A 19,259-nucleotide genomic window follows, 5' to 3' on the forward strand; every position below is an offset into this window, starting at 1 on the left:
TGCCATAAACTGGCAGAGAAAGTCTAATCACACAATCATTCTCTCTCAGAGCTCAAGCCTGTTGCCCAAAGTCATGCGGCAGCCCTGCAAGACATCCTGGACTGCATGAACGTGCTGCAGGACAGAGTGGAGGACTCTGAAGGACGTTCTCACCGCAACAATGTCCGCGTGGTGGGACTTCCGGAGGGCGAAGAGGGTTGGACCCCGGCGCTCTATGTGGAGCGTTGGCTGAAAGAACTGTTACCTGCAGGAGCACTGTCTCTGCACTTTGTATTGGAACGCGCGCATTGTGTACTGACACACAAACCACCTCCTGGAGCACGCCCGAGGCCGATCCTTTTTAAACTTTTAAACTACAGAGACGGCAAAGCAGTCTTGCGTGAAGCTCGCAAGATCTCCAACATGCAGGTAGGCGGAAACCAAGTCATGCTGTTTCTGGACTATACAGCGCAAGTGCAGCGGCAGAGAAGCACCTATACTGATGTGAAGCATCAACTACATGCCCTGTACCTCCTGTACTCCCTACTGTTCCCTGCCAGACTCAGAGTGGTAGCCGGTGGAATGGCCCGCTTCTTCGACACACCTGAGGATGCTTGGGACTGGCTGGAGAGCTCAGGATTATGGTCGGGGACTCGCCCTTCCATTGCAGAAGCACCCAGACCCAACCACTGAGGATCCCGCCGGCATGGACATCAGAGGAAAACAGGCAACACACCTATAACAGCGGCAAAACCGGACCCAGAACAGAGTCGAATAGAGTGTTGTGATGCCCTGGAAGAGGCAGCGATGTTGGGAATGCTATCGTACCGTGAGATCCGTGAAGTAGGCTCCTCTGAGACTACCACAACTAGCTGATCTTCTACTCCCAGGCTTGAGGACCGGATGTTACACAGCAGACTGCAGATGAGATCATATAATTGCAGAAGTGACAACAGGTCCAATGCGAGTTGCTGCTCAAGCAAGTAGCGACTCGCTTATTACAATTACCTGAATTGTTGATCTATCTTTATTTCATGGGTTGCTAGTAGTGCCTTAACCTGCCACATAAACACACACTCCCCTATGACTGTACCGGCTGAGATGCGCGAATGGCATAGGCACACACCAGCGCACAGGTTGGGGCACGGATGGCAGTTCTGCGTCATGGAGGGATAAACAAAGCTGCCATACAGGCGCACATCCGTCCCCCACATTAGTCTTTACGCTGACATAGTTATGGTTTGAGCCCCACCCGGGCATTCGCCATCAATGTTAGTAAAGTTTGTTTCTATGACCTATGTTTTAGTTTCCCACCATCAGCCCGAACACTCGCCACACAATACACATCCATAGCTCAGCGGCTCACCCCATCTCAATTAGACCGAAACACTAATCTGACATGACACAGGTACAAGCGGTCACGTGGAACATAGGCAGCATACATACGCCTACACAACGCTATTCTATCTTGTCATACCTGCAGCGCCGTAGGGCTGGTACAGCGATGCTCCAGGAAACACACATGTCCAAGACTGAACTGGAACACTTGCATAAGAGATGGAGAGGGCAAGTGCTTGGCAACACATATTCAGCGCATGCGCGAGGCACGCTAGTATGGGTAAGAGCGGGAATCCCGTTTGTTAGACAGGAGAGTGACAACGATACAGAAGGCAGGTACACGTTTGTGAAAGGGCGCCTGAATGGCCAAGAAGTACTCGTGGGCTCCCTTTACGCTCCCAATTCATATCAGGCCTCCTACCTTGCCCACATATCTGTAGTAACAGCCCGGTGGAGTGGGATTCCTTAGCTACTGGGGGGTGACTTTAACTCGATATTGAATGTAGACTTAGACAGGTCATTCCCGCCCCTCAACAGAACCCTCTCGGCATACAACACGCAGGCCCTCTCCGGTTGTCTGGCACAATGAGCTCTAAATGATGTCTGGCGACTTTTAAGCCCTACCGACCACATATACTCTCATTACTCAGCAGTGCATGTGCGCCTATATCGGTTGGTGCCTCGCTGGCCCTGCTTCCGTTGATCCAGAGCACGGAGTATTTAGGGCGGACCCATTCTGATCTTAATCTCTTATCACTGTAGCTGCGATGGGAACCACTTTGGCCCCGGTCCACACATGGCTCCTCAATCCGCGGGCCCTGGAGGACCCTGCGTTTCAGCCGTCGCTGGGGACATCGATTCTACAATACTTCAAACTCAATAAGGACACAGCCAGTGACGCACTGGTCGAATGGGAAACGTTCAAGGTGACAATTATAGGTCATTGTGTAGGGGCAACATGGAATATCCGCAAACAACTATCTGATTCCCTTGCACGGATTGAGGCCCAACTGATTCGCTATAAGCGCGAAGGTGAGGAGTCAGGCCGTGACTCACGATGTCTAGAGGAATTGCGTTCTGAACATGTGGACCTCATGGAACAACTCTGGTGCCACAATTGCACAGCGCACATGGCTCGCACCCACACTGTGACGGATGGGGCGGGCCTGGCTGATACGGCAGGAACACGCACATGTCCCGATAGGGTCACTTTACTCTCCCACGGGTCAGTTATTAACCACGCAACATGGCATACATGTGGCCTTGATGCAGCATTATATACACCATTCCCAAACCCAATATAGCTGTAATGAGAAAGACCTGGAGCTGTTCCTTGACCGCCTACAGCTTCCCACAGTGATAGAGGAGCTCCGGGAGATGCTCGATGAGCAGATGTCACTGGAAGAGATTGGTACGGCTATCCCTAGCGATGGGGAAAACCCCAGGACCAGACGGGCTGCCGTCTGAATATTACAAAGCATACCAGATTTCACTGGTGCAGCTCCTTGGAACAGTATTCGCTAGACGTGCAGCAACTCCCTCCCTCTATGCGCAAAGTGCATCTGGTTTCCTTGTTGAAACCTGGCAGAGGTCCGGAGGAGATGGGCTCCTATCGGCCTTTGGCTCTGCTCAACAATGACTATTAAATCCTTGCAAAGGTACTAGCTGACAGGCTGGCGCAGGCAGTTCCAGGGTTTGTCCATGCAGATCAAAATGGTTTCATGCCAGCACATAACACCTCGCTTAATCTGCGATGATTCTTCCGTGTGGCCACTTATGCAGCGGAGAAGGCCTTATCTGTTTGCGTTACTTGCAAAATTCGACCTGGGACAGTGTTCATTCAGCTAGTGCGCCTTCTTTATACTAGCCCCACTCTGAGTCAAGAAGGGCCCCTACATCTCGGATCCCCTCCCTGTGCAGAGAGGTACACGTCAGGGTTGCCCCCTGTCCCCGCTCTTATTCACGCACGCAACGGAGCCGTTAGCTGAAGCGCTGCGTACCCAGCTGGTAGACGGGATAACCCTGGGGGACGCCACCCATCAGGTGTCGCTCTATGCGGCCAACCTCCTCATTTATCTCAGGGATATTGATCGCGTTCCTGTCCAGCTGGTCCAACTGCTTGAAGATTTTGCTGCACTTTATGGGCTGAAAGTAAATGCAGGTAAGTCCTACCTCTACCCCTTCAGAGAGGGGTTTTGCGATCCGGGCCTCGCTATAGGCAGCGCCCTGGTGCGTTGGACACCCGATACGTTTCGATATCTGGGGCTACAAATATACAGCCAATCACAAGATCTGTATGATGGGAACCTCGGAAGAGCGGTGACAGCCATTAAGTCTCAAATGCAATTCTGGGTCACGCTGCCGCTGGCTGTGATGGGCAGGATAGCACTCACCATAATGGTGATACTCCTGCAGCTCCTATACTACTTTACAAACCTACCCATGTATATCCCGGCCTCCTTTTCCGCAACCTTTGAGAGACAGCTTAGTGACTTCATCTAGGGTAGTGCTAAGCACAGGATGACGCTGAAAAGCTGTATCTACCCACAGACCCGGGTGGACTGGCAGCCCCCTGCTTCGAACATTAGTACCTGGCCTCTCAGCTACAGTGAATAGCGTGGTGGTTATCAGATCGCAACTGCGCAGACACAGCACTGCGCGTCCGCTCTAGCCCTTGAGGCACATAGTCCGACTGTTTCACCCTGGGGCACGACCACATCCGCTGGAGCCTCAGCCTACAGCTGTTTTCGTAGGAGCTTGTTTTAGACGAGCAGCGTAATCTCCTAGGCACCAGCAATACCTCTGGAAGGCACTCCCAGTGGGCAATCAGTACTGACGACAGTCACACTTAGGGAATAGCATGACAAAGGCATCCACACCTTTGCTGACCTCTACCATGAAGGGACACTCATACCCTACGCGACCCTCGTGGACGAGGAGGGGCTGCAGCCCGGACAATTTCTCACTCACCCCACACTAGTGGCATCACTCAAGGCAAAATGGGAAGATGTCACGACAGAGCTACGTGCACATCTCGCCATGCAATTCCTGCATGTCATTGGGTGGGGCAGGCACTTGACAAGTTGATTTGCAACCTCACCCCGTACTCACGCGGCATTAAACCTTGACACGCTGCGCCACAAGTGGGAACAAGACCTGGGTAGCCAGCTCACAGACCAGGAATGGGCCAGGATACTTGAGAGCCCCACACACATCCCCAAAAACATGCGCTTCAGGCAGATACAGCTTTACATAATCCACAGAGCATACCTCATGCCAGAAAAATCAATCAGTACTTCAACCGCGGAGATGCAGCATGTTCGAGATGTGGAAAGGTAAGGGCCGATCTACTGCACATGTTTTGGGTTTGCCCCAGGGTGAGGAATACTGGAGAGAAGTAGCTACTCTGCTGCACGAGTGCACTGACCGGGAACTGCCATTCACTTGGTCCACATATTTGTTACATACGTTTCATAGAATCCCCAACACAAAGGTCACGTCCAGATTCGTAGATCTGGGATTGATAGTGGCCAAGCGGCTGATAAGTAAAAGATGGAATGTGCCTGTACCCCCACACATACTAGCTTGGCGCCACTCTATGCTGGCGTGGGCCAAAGCAGAAAGCCTACTTATTAGGCGTGAGGAGACCTTGCGATTTCGCACTGTCCCCATTGCCACCTACTGGGACACAATCTACCTTGCACTACAACACAGCCCAGATACGTCACCTATGGACCACTTTGGTATGCCAGCCTTGGGCAGTGATTAGTTCCGTAGGTAGTAGTAGCATGGGCGCAGCGTTGCTCTTTTGCTGGCAGACACAACCTATCTTTGACACTCAGCTGACACATGCTCTAGACATTGGGTAGCAGCTAGAAACTGCTAGACACGTGAGCTGTAGACATACTCTGTATGGCAGCGTGGGATGGGGCTACGGGTTCTATGTTTGGTTGTCTATAGTGTGCGTTCCTCTTTTTCCTTTCCTTTTCACCCCTCTGTTATATGCACAGTTTATTTTTAGTTTCTGTTGTTTAACAGTGAGTCTCTTTTGGCACTCCACTGCAGATGCATGCCAAAGTTCCTGCTGACTCTATGGGACAGTACACGCACATGCGTGTGATAACAGACACTCGCCAGCATTGGTACCTTAATGGACACTCAATTTGTGGACAATGATATGACTATTATGCCTTCTTACCCTCCTTTTCTCTCTGTTCTGTCACTTTTTGTTGGTTTACTGGTACAGGCGGCGCATGTGTCTGTTAGTCTCATTCTTGACTACTTTGTACACTGCCCCGTGCGGGCACTGTGAATGTACTATGCAACTATGCTGTGCCTTATGTGTCAATTGCACAGCCCAACGCCGCTTGCTTTTTGCAGTACAATTGTACTGTACTACACAAAAATCCAATTAAACAGATTCACAATTTTTTATTTTTTTAAAGAGAAGTTACCATCCCCATGGGGCTAAAGAGATCTGCTGTAACTTCGTAAATTCAAAGAATTTCATTTAAAAACTTTGGCCTTGATCTAAAGTTTGGTATATGTGTTACTACATCACAAACATGGCAGATATCCGGCTCACCTTATTACAAATACCATAGAATATAATGTGCAAGCCAAACTCAAAATCAGGCATTTGGTCTGCTTTAGGTAAGCTAAGTCCCCAAGTGAAATATCAGTCAAAAACATTTGGGATTTGGTATGAAAATACAGATTCTTGCATCTTATTTCCCAAAATTCCATAATCAGATAATTTCTGCCCATTTCAATGTTACTGATGGCCCCAGAAATTATGGTAGTAGGAATACCACCCCACTCGTAATGAGACCATTAACAGTATAAGACTACATATTGAACAATCAAAGATTTTCTCTTTTGTTGTCACAGAACATTGATTTTGTCTTAGCGTCCATTATTTGGAAAACAATCAGGTATCGTTTTTTAATGTGTGCCGTCAAATTAGAATTTGTTTAAAATGTTGTGTCCTGTGCACAGTTCTTTAATGACCTTCAAGCACCATGTTTTAACACTATCTGTATAAAACGCCAAGACGTACTCTTAATCTGCCGTTCTTTCCTAGTGTTCAGTTAGTTGTGGAAAAGGTGTTAAGCTTCGGGACGTGTATTGCACTTCGATGGATAATGTGAAGTTAGATGAGGCAAACTGCAGGCACTCAGAAAGGCCCCCGAGCCATAGGACCTGCAGGGCTGAGCGGTGTCCCTCGTGGAAAGCCAACAGATGGAAAGAGGTATGCAAAGTTTTTTCGATAATTAAACTTGTACGTTTTCTTTTACCACGTAAAGAATGTAGAATAATTACCTACTATGTCAGCAAAAACACCTTTAGTGACCTCACCATGAATGTTAGCAATCACTAAGGTCTTTCTTTTATCTTTACAAGTCTTACAAAATATACCTGAACTGTTTCTGAACGTCATCAATCAGGGTCTCCGAAAACGCACCTTTGATGGTAAATTGTTCCGCTTGCTTCACTCTTTCAGCTGATTCCGGTCCAGGAGCCTCGAGAAGCCCAAAGCCAGTAACATTGATGGATGCTGAGCTGCACATCTGTTAAAGTTTGACTTAGCAGAGTAGTCATTATGCCCTGTGAAGTGAAAGATTGAGGCATGCTGCCAGGAATACACATCCTCTTATTGTCTTCAAAGCCTAAGGGCTGTGTTTTTTTCCTGTATATAGTGCATGGCGTGAAACATGGGCGTATAATTTACCTGGGGCACGGTTTGAATTCTTGAGCCAAAAGTCCGAGATAACTTGGTCTGACCTTGAAAGAGTGTGACTGTGAAGCAAGCCCTTACTGCTGAGTGGACAGCTGAAACATCCCCACGCTTTCGAGCCACAGACAAAAGGCTGTATGGCCCACCAAATGTTTAACTTAGTCAGATGAAGCCTATTTGAAAATATTGTAATTGTATTTATACAGCGTACTACCCGTGACGAGGCATCATTGCAGTTTTGAAGGATTCATCTCTCAAGTAGGGTGCTTGAACAGACTCCCGAGTAAAATAATGGCAACTCGAGGAATGGGGGCTCCCAGGAATAGAACCCGCACCACACACACAGGGCACAGTGCATCTCACCAGGTGGAAAGGTGAACATTGTTCTGGGTGATCACAGAGTGGGGTAACAACAAAGTAAAATACCATAGCCCCAATTTTAACAAGTTATGCGTCTACATAACCCCACGACCAGTTGGAAACAAACTGACACACCTTAAGGAAGACAAAAACACTCACTGCTGTACCTAGTTAGCATTGCTGAGTGACTGAACCTAAACATGCGTGTGAGAGACCTCATTCGTTTGTTTAAAAGAACATAAAATACTACTGTCCCCATATTAACCGAGTATGCGTCTGGCTAAATTCCAGGGTGCGTATTAAACGAACCTTTGGCTACACACGGAGAAGACAAGACAGGCTCCGCTTTGCTACTGAGCCGGGCACTACCAAAATGAGCCTGTAAGCTAAGCATGCCCGAGGTAGACATTCAGTGGTTATTTAATACATGTGAAAGAGCACTCATTAGCGCGGTATGTGCCTGCAAGAGCAGACACGCTCTGCTTCCCTACTGAGATAGCCAATACTAATAAAGGCCCAGAACCTAAACTTGCATTGTTTGTAAAATACCACATACCCTGTTTTTCATGAGTGAACGACATATGTTAATAAATGCATCTAGAACATTGCTTGGAGCAAATCGCACTAAAAGCTCGATGCATAGTAAACAGCTATACTGTAGGACCCTGCCTCTCAGACCTAGATTCCTTTAATCTTTGGGGACAGTGAAACAAAGAGGATGTCCCTAGGTAGGTACACGTTTACTGTCCCCTGTTGATGACCACATCAGAGTCATGTAGCTCTTTCTGAGAGCGGCGGAAAAAAGACATTCAGGAAGGTCGGAGGGCAGAGTGGATACAGAGGAAGCCTCCATGCCAACAAGGTGCCCAACTCCCTTCACCCTGCAGCGACTCACAATAATCTAATCCCTGATTAGTGTTTTGCACTTACCTATGATAGGATGAAGTGAGATACACGAAATTAGTCTGCTTGAATGTCACCGGAGATACCTAGGGCAGTGTCGGCTCGCCAAGGGCGTGCTGTGGGGTGGGGCAGGGTAGGTTAGGGTGGGAGGGTAGTAAACTCGGACATACGACGGAACAGAGGAAAGTAATTATTACGTTCCTCTGTTCCGTCGTATGTCTGGGTTTACTACCAACCCACCCTGCCCCGCCCTACCGCCCGCAGCATGCCGTATGTGAGCCGCCACTGGGATAATCCCCAATTTGAACTACTAGTGATATCCTGTGGAATTATGGTAATGAAGATAATCATAATCTAGTAAACTACAGGAGGTAGAAATTAATGTTCACTTCTACTTTAGTTATCTCACAACATGGCAGCAGAAATGTATACAAAATCTATACAAATGACGTTTTAACTTCAACTACAACCCCTTGAAGCCTATATTGTAATCACTTCTTAAAGAAATCGCTGCTATTTTGAAGATATGTTTGCTTCTTTGGAGAATTAGATCCTGTGAAACTTCATATAAATATAGCCATGAAGGGCTTCAACTCAGACAACTATGGCTGACCTGATGCAGCCCACTTAGATTTCAAACTCCGTAAATTCATATTGCAAGAAGTAAAACGATATTGCACTTGAAGGAGGTGTTCAAAGCTCCCTTATAAATGAATGAAAGATGTTGGTCTGTGTGACTGTGTTGTTAATACAGTTGTACTGTTACGTTAAGGCATCTCAAATAATCTTCATATCAGGATTCTTAAGTGAAGGCTGGAATAATGTTTAAAACTTATACCCAATCCGTAAACAATGGACACTGACAAGGCTATTCCCAAAGTTAACTTACTCTTTTGAGTAAGTTACACATGTAGATTTGTATTACACTTTTGAGTAACTTTACTACTTTTGGCTACTCACTAACTCTGGGAGTAAAGGTACTCAAAAGTATACATGTCTCCAACCCCTGGAAAATGGAAGTGAACCCAAATTAGAGAAGGCAAGTTACTATAATCAAAAAAGAAACTGAAAGACACCGCAACACCATCCCACAGAAAATAATGGATGTAGGAACTTAAATTAAAATCATATAGGAAATAATGGTAAAAATAAATTAAATGAATTAAAATATAAATCAATATAGCTTAATGTTGAAATTGAACGAATAAAACATTTAGTATTAAATTATAAAATATTTTAGCAACCTTTTTTGAATTTATAAACGAATGTACCAATTTTTACTGAACTATAATAACATTACTTTTAATTCTATACATCACTTTTAATGATTATTAATATATAGAAAAAGATAGCTTTTTGTATTTAGGTGATTTGTTTTTTAAATGTATACTTAAAAAACATTTTAGTTTATTATATTTAAATTAATAAAATATGTATTGAAAATTAAATTAATAATACTGTAGTATTTCTTTATTTTTATATGAAAATATTATAATTTCATAATTTCATAATATAATCAATGTGCATTTAAATTTAACATAAAAATAAATATTTTCCAATTATAAAATGTAATGAATAAATGTACCCGATACTTTACCATAAGATGATCTCCACCCCAACTGTGGAGTCTCCCTATGGTAAATTGGAGGGAAAATTAAAAAAAGATTAACTAAAAGAAAATTCGAAAAATATTTTTACATTCAATAGTAATGTGAATTCATTTAATATATTTATTTTTATACTAGAACAAAATAAACAAATGCTGCATCATTATTAACTGAATTTTGAATAAAAGATTTAATACATTTAGATAAATGTATACAAAATATTTGACTGAAGATTATATTCAAAAATGAATTCCCACTGAATAAAATTTTTTTTTTTTTTCGGTATTCTTCATGAATAATTATTATAAGTGATACATAGAATTAATTAAACGTAATTTAATTATATTTTAATAAAAATGAAACCCTCACATTTAGTTGTAAGTATGCCTCTTTTCATGCCACTTCCACAGGCCCTCTTACATTTACTACTGAATAGTATACTTACATGTATGACAATATCTCTGTTAGAAATGGGGGCCTGTAGTTGGGAGTGGCTTGCACCCTGTCCAAGTTGGGACCCTTATTCTAGTCAGGGTAAGGGATTTACATGGCCAAGATTACCCCTGCTCACCCCCTTGGTAGCTTGGCGCGAGCAGTCAGGCTTATCTCAGAGACAAGGTGTAAAGCATTTGTACATACACATACAGAAACACAGTAAAAACACTATAAATGGGCACCAACCCAGTTTAGAAAAATAACCAATATTTATCTGAATAAGACAAGAACAAAACAACAAAAGTACAACATACATAGGTAAAGATATATATTTTAAAAGGTTCATAACAGTTCAGTCCATAGGAAACTATGTGTAGGAGAGTAGGGTCTGCTATATACATTTTTGCTTTTTGCTTCACTGGTTTTAGACTACTGAGGCTGTGGGCCTGCTAATCAGACCCCCAGCCTGCTGTTCTCTCTCTAAATTATTAATACATGTGCTATAGGTACATACCACAATTGGAAATGGACTCCTTGTCAGCCCCTGTACCATGCACTATAGGTGCTCAGGGCATAGGTGCCACCAAGGCCTACCAGGGGCTGCAGCATATCTTTTGCCACCCCTGGCTGGTTCTTAAATTGACACGACTGGCTGATCACTCAGCTGGGGCAAGGTGGTGTAATCACCTCTTGCTTAGATATAGTATACCTATATCTAAACCTATATCTGGACACATATAAACCTGTGAGTCACTCCTATGGAAGGCCTTATCAATCCTGGAGGCAGAGTGTGTGGTTTAATGTGAGATGGAGCTCTGGCATGAGCTGAGCCTATCTGCAGCCGTCGGGAACAAATCCCTAAGCTGTTTCAGGATAATGCCATACCATATACTATTAAGTGCATTATAATCCTCGCGGTTATATAGCAACTTTGGTTTGGCTTTATCAAAACATGTCGTGTAAGGTGTCATACGATTTGGAATACTATCCCCTCGCCAGTTCTGGCGACGGGGATAGCATTCCACCCCTCTAAAGGGGTAAGACATGTTACTTTACTTAAATGCGGTTAATTTCTAAAAGGGCCTCAGATCCACAAAATGGATGCTTCTGCCACAGACACAAGTCTGACCCCCTGAAGCTGACCGAAACTCAGCCAAAGGGGCCTGGACAAAGGGTTTCCTGTCGCAGGGAAGTGTTACACCCCCCCAGACAGGAGATAGTGGATTGTAGCAGGGAGGTTTGAAAGAAACCAGACACTGCCTGGGGAGCACAAGGCTGCCCCTTGCATAATCCGGCCAAACCGGTTCTGGGGCACTCCAGCCCTCGTGCCAGCGCGGCCTGGATCAAAGGAAGGGGGTGTATCCACCCACTTCCTGGGTCCCACCCATAGGAGGGGACCTAGCAGGTAATCCAGCCCCCTAGATTGGTATAAGAATGGGAGCAGTGCCAATGCACTTCAGATTATCCTGATGAAACATAAGAAACAAAACTCTGGGCCCTTCGACATCCTACTCAACGTAGAAGACTGAAGAATCTCCCTTGTGGTCAAGGAGTGACCACCCTGTGCAAACAGGCACCATCCAGCCCTCGACGTCTGCTTTGTTGCAGTTCTCGCCGGAACCCGAGCGACAGAGATCGACGAGATCAAGCTTGCCTGCCTTCTAACAGCCCGATCCACAGTCCCTGCAGAGCTGAGACCCGTGGAGGCGACCGGAAGCGTGGGGCACGCCATCTTGAAAAGACCACGAGACGCTGACCGTGCAGCCCACAAGTGACCCTAGAAGCTGTACAACGGGGTTTGAGAAGCCCCAACCCTGAGCCAATCTTGCACCGAAGTTCAGCCCTCCACACTCGACGAGTGCTGCGTGGGGCCCTTCTGCTTCTTTTGGCTCAACGCGTTGGCCAGTCCCTTGCCAGCTGGCTTGTGGCCCCTGTGCCGATGAAACTTGAAATTCGACTTGTGATTCTGGTTGCTCCAGATTTGCACCAGCTCCCCTGAAAAGGAGCCCCCACTCTGACCCTCCTGGTCCGAGTGAGATGCAATCTTCCGGTTCCGCGTGGATTGCTTTTGCCAAGTGTTGTTTGCTCCAATCTTGAAGCCGACAGCGCCGATGGCGAGAGCCTGCGTGGGACAGATCGTGACCTGCTCCTGGACTTCGTAGATGCCCCAGAGCCCACGTGACAGCGGAGAGAAGCTCCTCAACAACCACCTGATTGCGCCCGACATTGCCTGGTTCCGTCCTGGTTCCACCCTGGAGATGAGGCACCGGAAAAGTAAAGCAATGCGTTGAGTCTGTACACTCAGGGGAAGTGATACATCGATTCCTTACGGCCAGAGGAGGTGGTGTGTTGATTCCTTACTGCCGCACAAGGGAGGTGATGCATCAAATCCTTAATGACAGGGGTGGTGATGCGTCGATTATTTACTGAGAGAGGAGGTGATGCGTCGATTTCCAGACATGTGGCCTCAGTTCCTTGCTACTGAGCTACGCTGATGAAGAACAAGGCGCACTTGTTCGATGCACCGAAAATCCAGACGTGCTGGGTCGATGCTGCGATGAAACAGGCGATGCGTCAATTTTCAAAAAGCATAGATTTTCGGGCTTCTTTGTGGTAACAGCCCCCTCCAAGGGCCCAGAACTGGATTTGGCACCACTTGGCGGGTCAGAACTCCCAGCAGAGGAGTTGGGGGGCTGCAGATGAAGTCTTTGATGGCCTTGAGACTTCTTAACAGGAGGCAAGCCCACACATGTCCTTGGAGAACCTTGGCAAGCAGGATACAGAGATCAACGTTTAGTCATTTTACTGCCCAAGAAAGAAGCAGCAAGCTGCAGGCTGACACAGCAAAGCACCCAGCAGAATGGTAGTCCATCCTGAGAGCTTCTCCAGCCTATCTTCTGCACTGAATGTCCTCTTACTCCAGGAAAGTTATGATTTGAGAGTGTCAGAGGTCCAATACTAATACCCCTTCGAAGTAACATCTTTGTAGTGCGCAAGACCCTGTCTTTCCCTGACCTGGCACCAGACACACTACAGGGGGGTGGAGACAGCTTTGTGTGAGGACAGGCACAGCCTTTTACAGGTGTCAGTAACAATTCCTCCCACCATTCTAGCTCAGGAAGACCCATCAGCCTGGTGATGTGCCATCAGGATATGCAGATCACACAGCAGTGACTGTCTAGAGTGAATGCACAAACAGCATAACTGTCAGCCTAAACCAGACATGCCAGAGGCACAGAATGGTAATGCAAGAAAATGCCCACTTTCTAAAGGTGTTGGGTAATGTTGCCAACGAGGGATCTATTTGAAAGTACATTTAAATAAACTAAACAAGCACTTTTTGATGTGTCTTGATCACATCCACAATAAATGAAAAGCACAATAGTCAATTTACTTTTAAAGAAAAAGAATATATAAAAAAACATCTGGGTGTCCCTACCTTGTTGATGTAAGGGAAATGGGACTCTGAGTACTGACGACTACTGAAATGCCAGTGTTAAGTAATTATTGCTTCTGTCATCAGCACCTTTGAAGAACCCATCCTCCCCATTTTTACTTGTTTGGAAACTCTTGTGTCATTTTTATACTTCAAATACAATATAAATGATCCAAGTAAATACACCCGTTTTTTTTTTATGATTATGCTGCCCAGATTGCTATATTATGTCAGCAACATGCCATTGTCAGTTTTTGATGGTTTAATCTTTTCACCGCAGCACGAATTTGGTGCGGCGCGGGCGGGGCTAGAGGGTGGGCGTGGCGCTCCCTTACGCATGACGACTCCACACCGTCATGAGTCACGGGCGGGGTGTGCTCATGACAGCGTGGAGCCGTCAGGACCCCGCCCACTCACTAATTAGCCCGCACAGGCGGGGAATTAGAGCCGAGCGTGGGCAGACGGCAGTTGCATGACGGCTCCACGTCGTCATGAGCACACGCCGCCTGTGGCTCATGGCGGCGTGGAGCCATCATGAGCATGGAAAGGGTTAAAGACCTGGATATAATACTCCAAAATTTTATCAGGGGTGAACATCGCCATCGAATAAACGTGACTGCCCTGAACATGCCTATAAAGGAAGCTGGATTCAGAGCACCAGTATTCAAGGCCTACTGCCTAGCCTCTCAGTTGCAGTGGCTATCGGAGTGACTAGAGTGGCTGAAGCTGCGTGAGCTGGCGAATATGGAGGGAGAGGGCCACATAAACACATTAGTTAAGCATATGTTGTAGTGTTATACTGTCCCCAAAAACTCTTTACTCTTGGATATTATTGTTCTCTAACCTCTTGCTACCTATCTCACTCCCTTGGTCCTCCGATGGATCTTGTTCTGTGCTGAAAGGGACTGGATATTCAGAGTATGGGCAATTATCCGACTACAAATGTTACCTCTTACCATTAGAAATACTCAATAATAACCGTAAGTATATTAAACCAAATCATTTACCCACAAGAAATGATGAGTCAGATTCAGCAGAATTTAGTTTAAATGTTTAGTTATTCATTTGTAAGTAAAGAACGTTATTATTCCAATGAGAACATACAGCCCTATTATCAATTTGTGAAGGATTTAATGAAGTAATACCAAGCCTCAAACATTCAAGGATGATGGGAACATTTTCCTCAGTTGAGGCAGAATATGACTCATACAGCATATCTGTTAGTAGGAAATCAGTTGACCCTGATACAAACCCTCTGAAAAATTCAGTAAATTCCAAGTGACCAGTTCCCGTTTGTTAAAGACAATAATCTGTCTCAGTCTGTCGCTACATCAGCACACCAGTCCGTGGCAAGTTGCAGCGACACGTCATAAGCCTCTGAAATACTTGGATTTCCAAAATCGAACCATCTCCAATCCAAGAATGGGTGCCCCCGTATCAGTCCCAAAATCTGAGTTCTTATACTCCATAAGGTTCCGGGGTGACACCCATTGACCTCACCAGAAATGTCAGAACACTCTATCCTATTGGTGATTCTCGATGGGATGAGGGCGATATAGTAGGTAAAATGAATACAATTAAGAAAAATTAAGTAATTCAAGTTACATAGTTTCCTTAAATCATGTAAGCTTAGTCGTATGAACAATGAGATAGTTAAGAGAGAAAGTGCAAAAACGCAATGACTCATCGATACTCCTTTCCCAACTGTTCTAGTATGTAAGAAAAGGTGGTGCAACTGTAGTTAAGCTGTACTGAGGATGTGAAAGGAAACATTTAAGAGTTGAAATACAAATTTCAACTTTGCTGAACATTCACACAACTTTCAAACTATTCAGTTCACAAGTTAACTTTGGAAAAGAGAGCAAGATATGAGACCTATATGAAATACAGCTAATACACGATGAGTTATGGTGAATTATAAATCTAGCATCAATAACTAACATTATTAATTTCATAAATGAATGCATTAATAAACACTCCAATCAAATCATAACTATTTTGTGTAAGTATAAGGTGCTCATAACATTGTTGTAAGTGTCAACGTTCCACATATAAATCTTTTTACGTAAATGCTATTTAAGGCACAAAAATATCAAATGTACGATAGAGGAAATAAAAACGACTTTAGCAACACCTGTGTAACACCTACTTTTCTTTTGTCATTGTCAGTGCATGTTACATGAAACAATAAATTCATATTTTTCACATGTAAATTAATCTATTGCACATTCATTTTTCTTGTTTTCATTAATATCACATTATCAAACCATAAATCAAAATCATTAATAGTAGTTGTCTATTGAAATTGAATATGATATATAACATTTACTGTTCTACCAACTGCATGCTTTTACGATGCAGTATCTGAATCATAGTTTGCATGTCATTTTCAAAAATGCAGAACTTAGCACACAGTTATCATCATTTGCGTAAAGTTTTATCATAATCATTTCTTTTTGTCACAAATTTGTTGAGTGAAATCTCTGCTGTACCACATACAATACATCAGAATATGAAGTACAAACAGATGGCTAGATTAGTGAGAGTGGCAATCAATGCTGGAAATGGTGCATCTCTAAAACGAAAACATCCCCTGAGTATGACCCTACTATCCCAATTTGAAGGCTAGCTCTTGACTTGGCAGCCAGAGCATGTACATTTTCTGCGTCCCTGGGATAAGTTGAGGTTGTTGACATTATATGACAAGCACGGATATGCAAAAATCTAGAGACAGTGCCCAGACAGGGCCCTTCTGGACTTGGAATGGGAGAGAGTGAAGGAGTATACATAAAACATCTCTAGAAATGTGCATCTTAAATATGTGCAATTTAACTTTCTCTATTCGACTTAACTCTTTCCCAGATGCTTAGCCCTAATGACGTTCTTGGGTAGTACAGGGGACAGATTGTTGCATACTTGTACACTTGAACAAACAGGGGACTCAGTTGCACACCAGAAACATGTATGTTGGGGCTCTTTTTCTGACCTAAAGCGAGCAGAACCAGTTCTTGGTTCAGAAATCTAGCCCTACTTTTGGCCGAGAGGTGCCTTGCATTGCAGTGGAAACCGAAGGAAGCACATGCAAAGATAAAGTGTCAAAAAGGCGTAAGCAAATGGGCACTCGGCGAGTGTACCCCACTAAAAAGGGCAATACGACATGGCCTTAGAAAATACCCTTTGCAGAACCACAGATTGAAATTCTCTCAGAGTCTGAGCACACGGTGCAGGCCTCGCCGGCGAGTCAATTCCCAAGTTACATCATAGCATATCTGAGAGGAATGACACTGGTTTCAGACAATGCAGGAAGAATAAAATATTAACAGGCGATTACACAACATGAGGCAGAAACTGCCAAAGGCAAGGGCGTTTTTTCCCCTTTTGATTAGATGTGGTTATAGTTTGCTGATATAGCACTGGCTGACACTGTTTTGGAAAGAAAAATATGAATGCGTTAATGCCAACTCTTCAGGTCGCAACACACCTATGCAGGAGATAAGAGAGGAGAACAAGAAGGGGGTTACATTTGGAGGCATGATTCCTGTGATGGTTAACTGCAACCAGTGTCTACTTTGTAAACAATATATGTGCCTGGGCTCTCATCAGGAGGCAGCTTGCACTGTTTCTTCTGTTAGAGCCGCCTAACACAGAACCAACTATTAACCATGAAAGTCGAGAGAGTATGTGGCAAAATGGCCTGAGCCGGTGACTTCAGAGCTGGAAAACTAGGTTTGAGTCTTAGCATCGGCTCAACATCCTGTGATTCTGGTTAAATAACTTAATCTCCCCATAAATGAATGTGTACTTAACTGGTGCTCCTGAAAAGAGCCTGTGTTGTTGATTAAGAACCCTCAGCACCGGAAACCACCGGTTTAAATTAAGGACTAGTTGCAACCTCCTACAATGTTACTGATTTAATCTATATGAAATGGAACCTAAAAACCACAATAAACAGATTTAAAAAGAAAAATCTTTCGGGCCAGCATACATGCCCCTGGCAGAGGTTTTACTGAGTTCAGCAATTCTGGAGGTTACCTGTCAGTGTGCCTTTGAAGTGTGTGGTCTCATGGAGTTTCTGGGTTCTCAGAGGCTACTTGGCAAACTGGTTTAATGGAAGAAAAAAGAGTATTACTGAAATGTTAAATTGTATGTATTTTGTACCATGAAGATATATCAGGGCCCATAGCAATGGCTTTCCTAAAATGAAATGCTAAATATCTGTATACTTTTAGTAATTTTCTTAAATTGTTGATAATGGTGAAAAGTGTATTTTTTACTATTAAACATTTGTTTTCAGTAGGTCTGTCATTATAAAATTGCACAGCACATTTTTGTTATAAACATTTTTGGGGGAATTATGGTTTTTGGGGTTAGCGTCTAGTGGTACAGAAACGTTTTAAGATGCCTACAACCTATGGGGTCTTGGCCAGTGTTAGGGGGTTATTTGACTTTTGTGATCTTTTCTAATGTTTACCTGCTTTAATTTGCAATACCTTTAGAGAGTGGCCTCATAGCTTGTTCCAAATGCCCACTTATATATATTTATAATTTTGTACATAGCATTTTGATTTCCATAAATTATACAACTTTTCCTTTTCATAGAAAAACACACTGACCAGCCACTGATTTATGGAATGTTATTTGTTGTGTTGCTGAGTTCTGAATCTCTAGCTCACACCACCTCCCTGAGTAAGCCTCGGACTACTCTGACACTTTACCCCGAGAGCCAAATGCTAAAAAGAGTACTTGCTGCCCAGTTTAGGATGTCTGCAGTACAGGTATCCAGCAGCAAAAGACCCTGGTTGTTACAGTTGGGAACAAGTAACTTCTGATTGCCATTATACCCTCCAACTCAGATTTCTCAGAGATCAGATTAATTGGTTGTTTGCTTGCAGGGAGGTGCATTGCCTACCCGACCATTCTATCATCAACCCTGGATTGATGTCTGAACAATATACTACCATGTTTTAGTGCCACTGGGTCGTTTATTTAAAGAAAAGTGTACAGCCTAATATTAATATTATATGAACGTGCAATTGTTTTTTTCTCCATTTTTGCAGTGTTCCGTGACCTGTGGAGGGGGGTCACAGCAAAGAGATGTTCACTGCCGTCTAAAAGGCTATGGGAAAGTCCATGATTCATTGTGCAACTCTCTCTCCCGGCCAGATAGTAAAAAACACTGTTGGTTACCTGACTGTGTGCAGTATCATTGGCTTGCTGATGAATGGCAGAAAGTAAGTGTTTTTCTAGTACATATTCTCATATCTAATCATTTACAATATGTTCTCTTTGGGAAAAAAACATTTTGTGAACACAGTAGCCCAAAACCTTTCATCTGTGTTTGGAATATGCCCAAATGAACGGGACAAAAAGAGGGAGAGATGGAATATAAACTCATGAGCATATATCCTGTGTCCTTCTTCACTGTATGGAAAGTGGTGAAAAGAAAATTAAAGAGAGGTTATAC

General features: G+C 44.3%; 1 protein-coding gene across 1 annotated transcript in view; it reads left to right on the top strand.

Annotated features, from left to right (window-relative positions):
- Positions 1 to 19,259, top strand: part of ADAMTS20 (ADAM metallopeptidase with thrombospondin type 1 motif 20) — a 1,463,844-nt gene that overhangs the window by 1,267,517 nt on the left and 177,068 nt on the right. Inside the window, exons 29-30 of the mRNA XM_078648053.1 lie at positions 6,401 to 6,568; positions 18,853 to 19,026. Of these exons, the coding sequence (XP_078504179.1) occupies positions 6,401 to 6,568; positions 18,853 to 19,026 (342 nt within the window). The remainder of the gene's footprint in view (positions 1 to 6,400; positions 6,569 to 18,852; positions 19,027 to 19,259) is intronic.

The sequence above is a fragment of the Lissotriton helveticus genome, chromosome 1_1, assembly GCF_964261635.1.
Source record: "Lissotriton helveticus chromosome 1_1, aLisHel1.1, whole genome shotgun sequence".
In the NCBI taxonomy this organism is placed as follows: domain Eukaryota; kingdom Metazoa; phylum Chordata; class Amphibia; order Caudata; family Salamandridae; genus Lissotriton; species Lissotriton helveticus.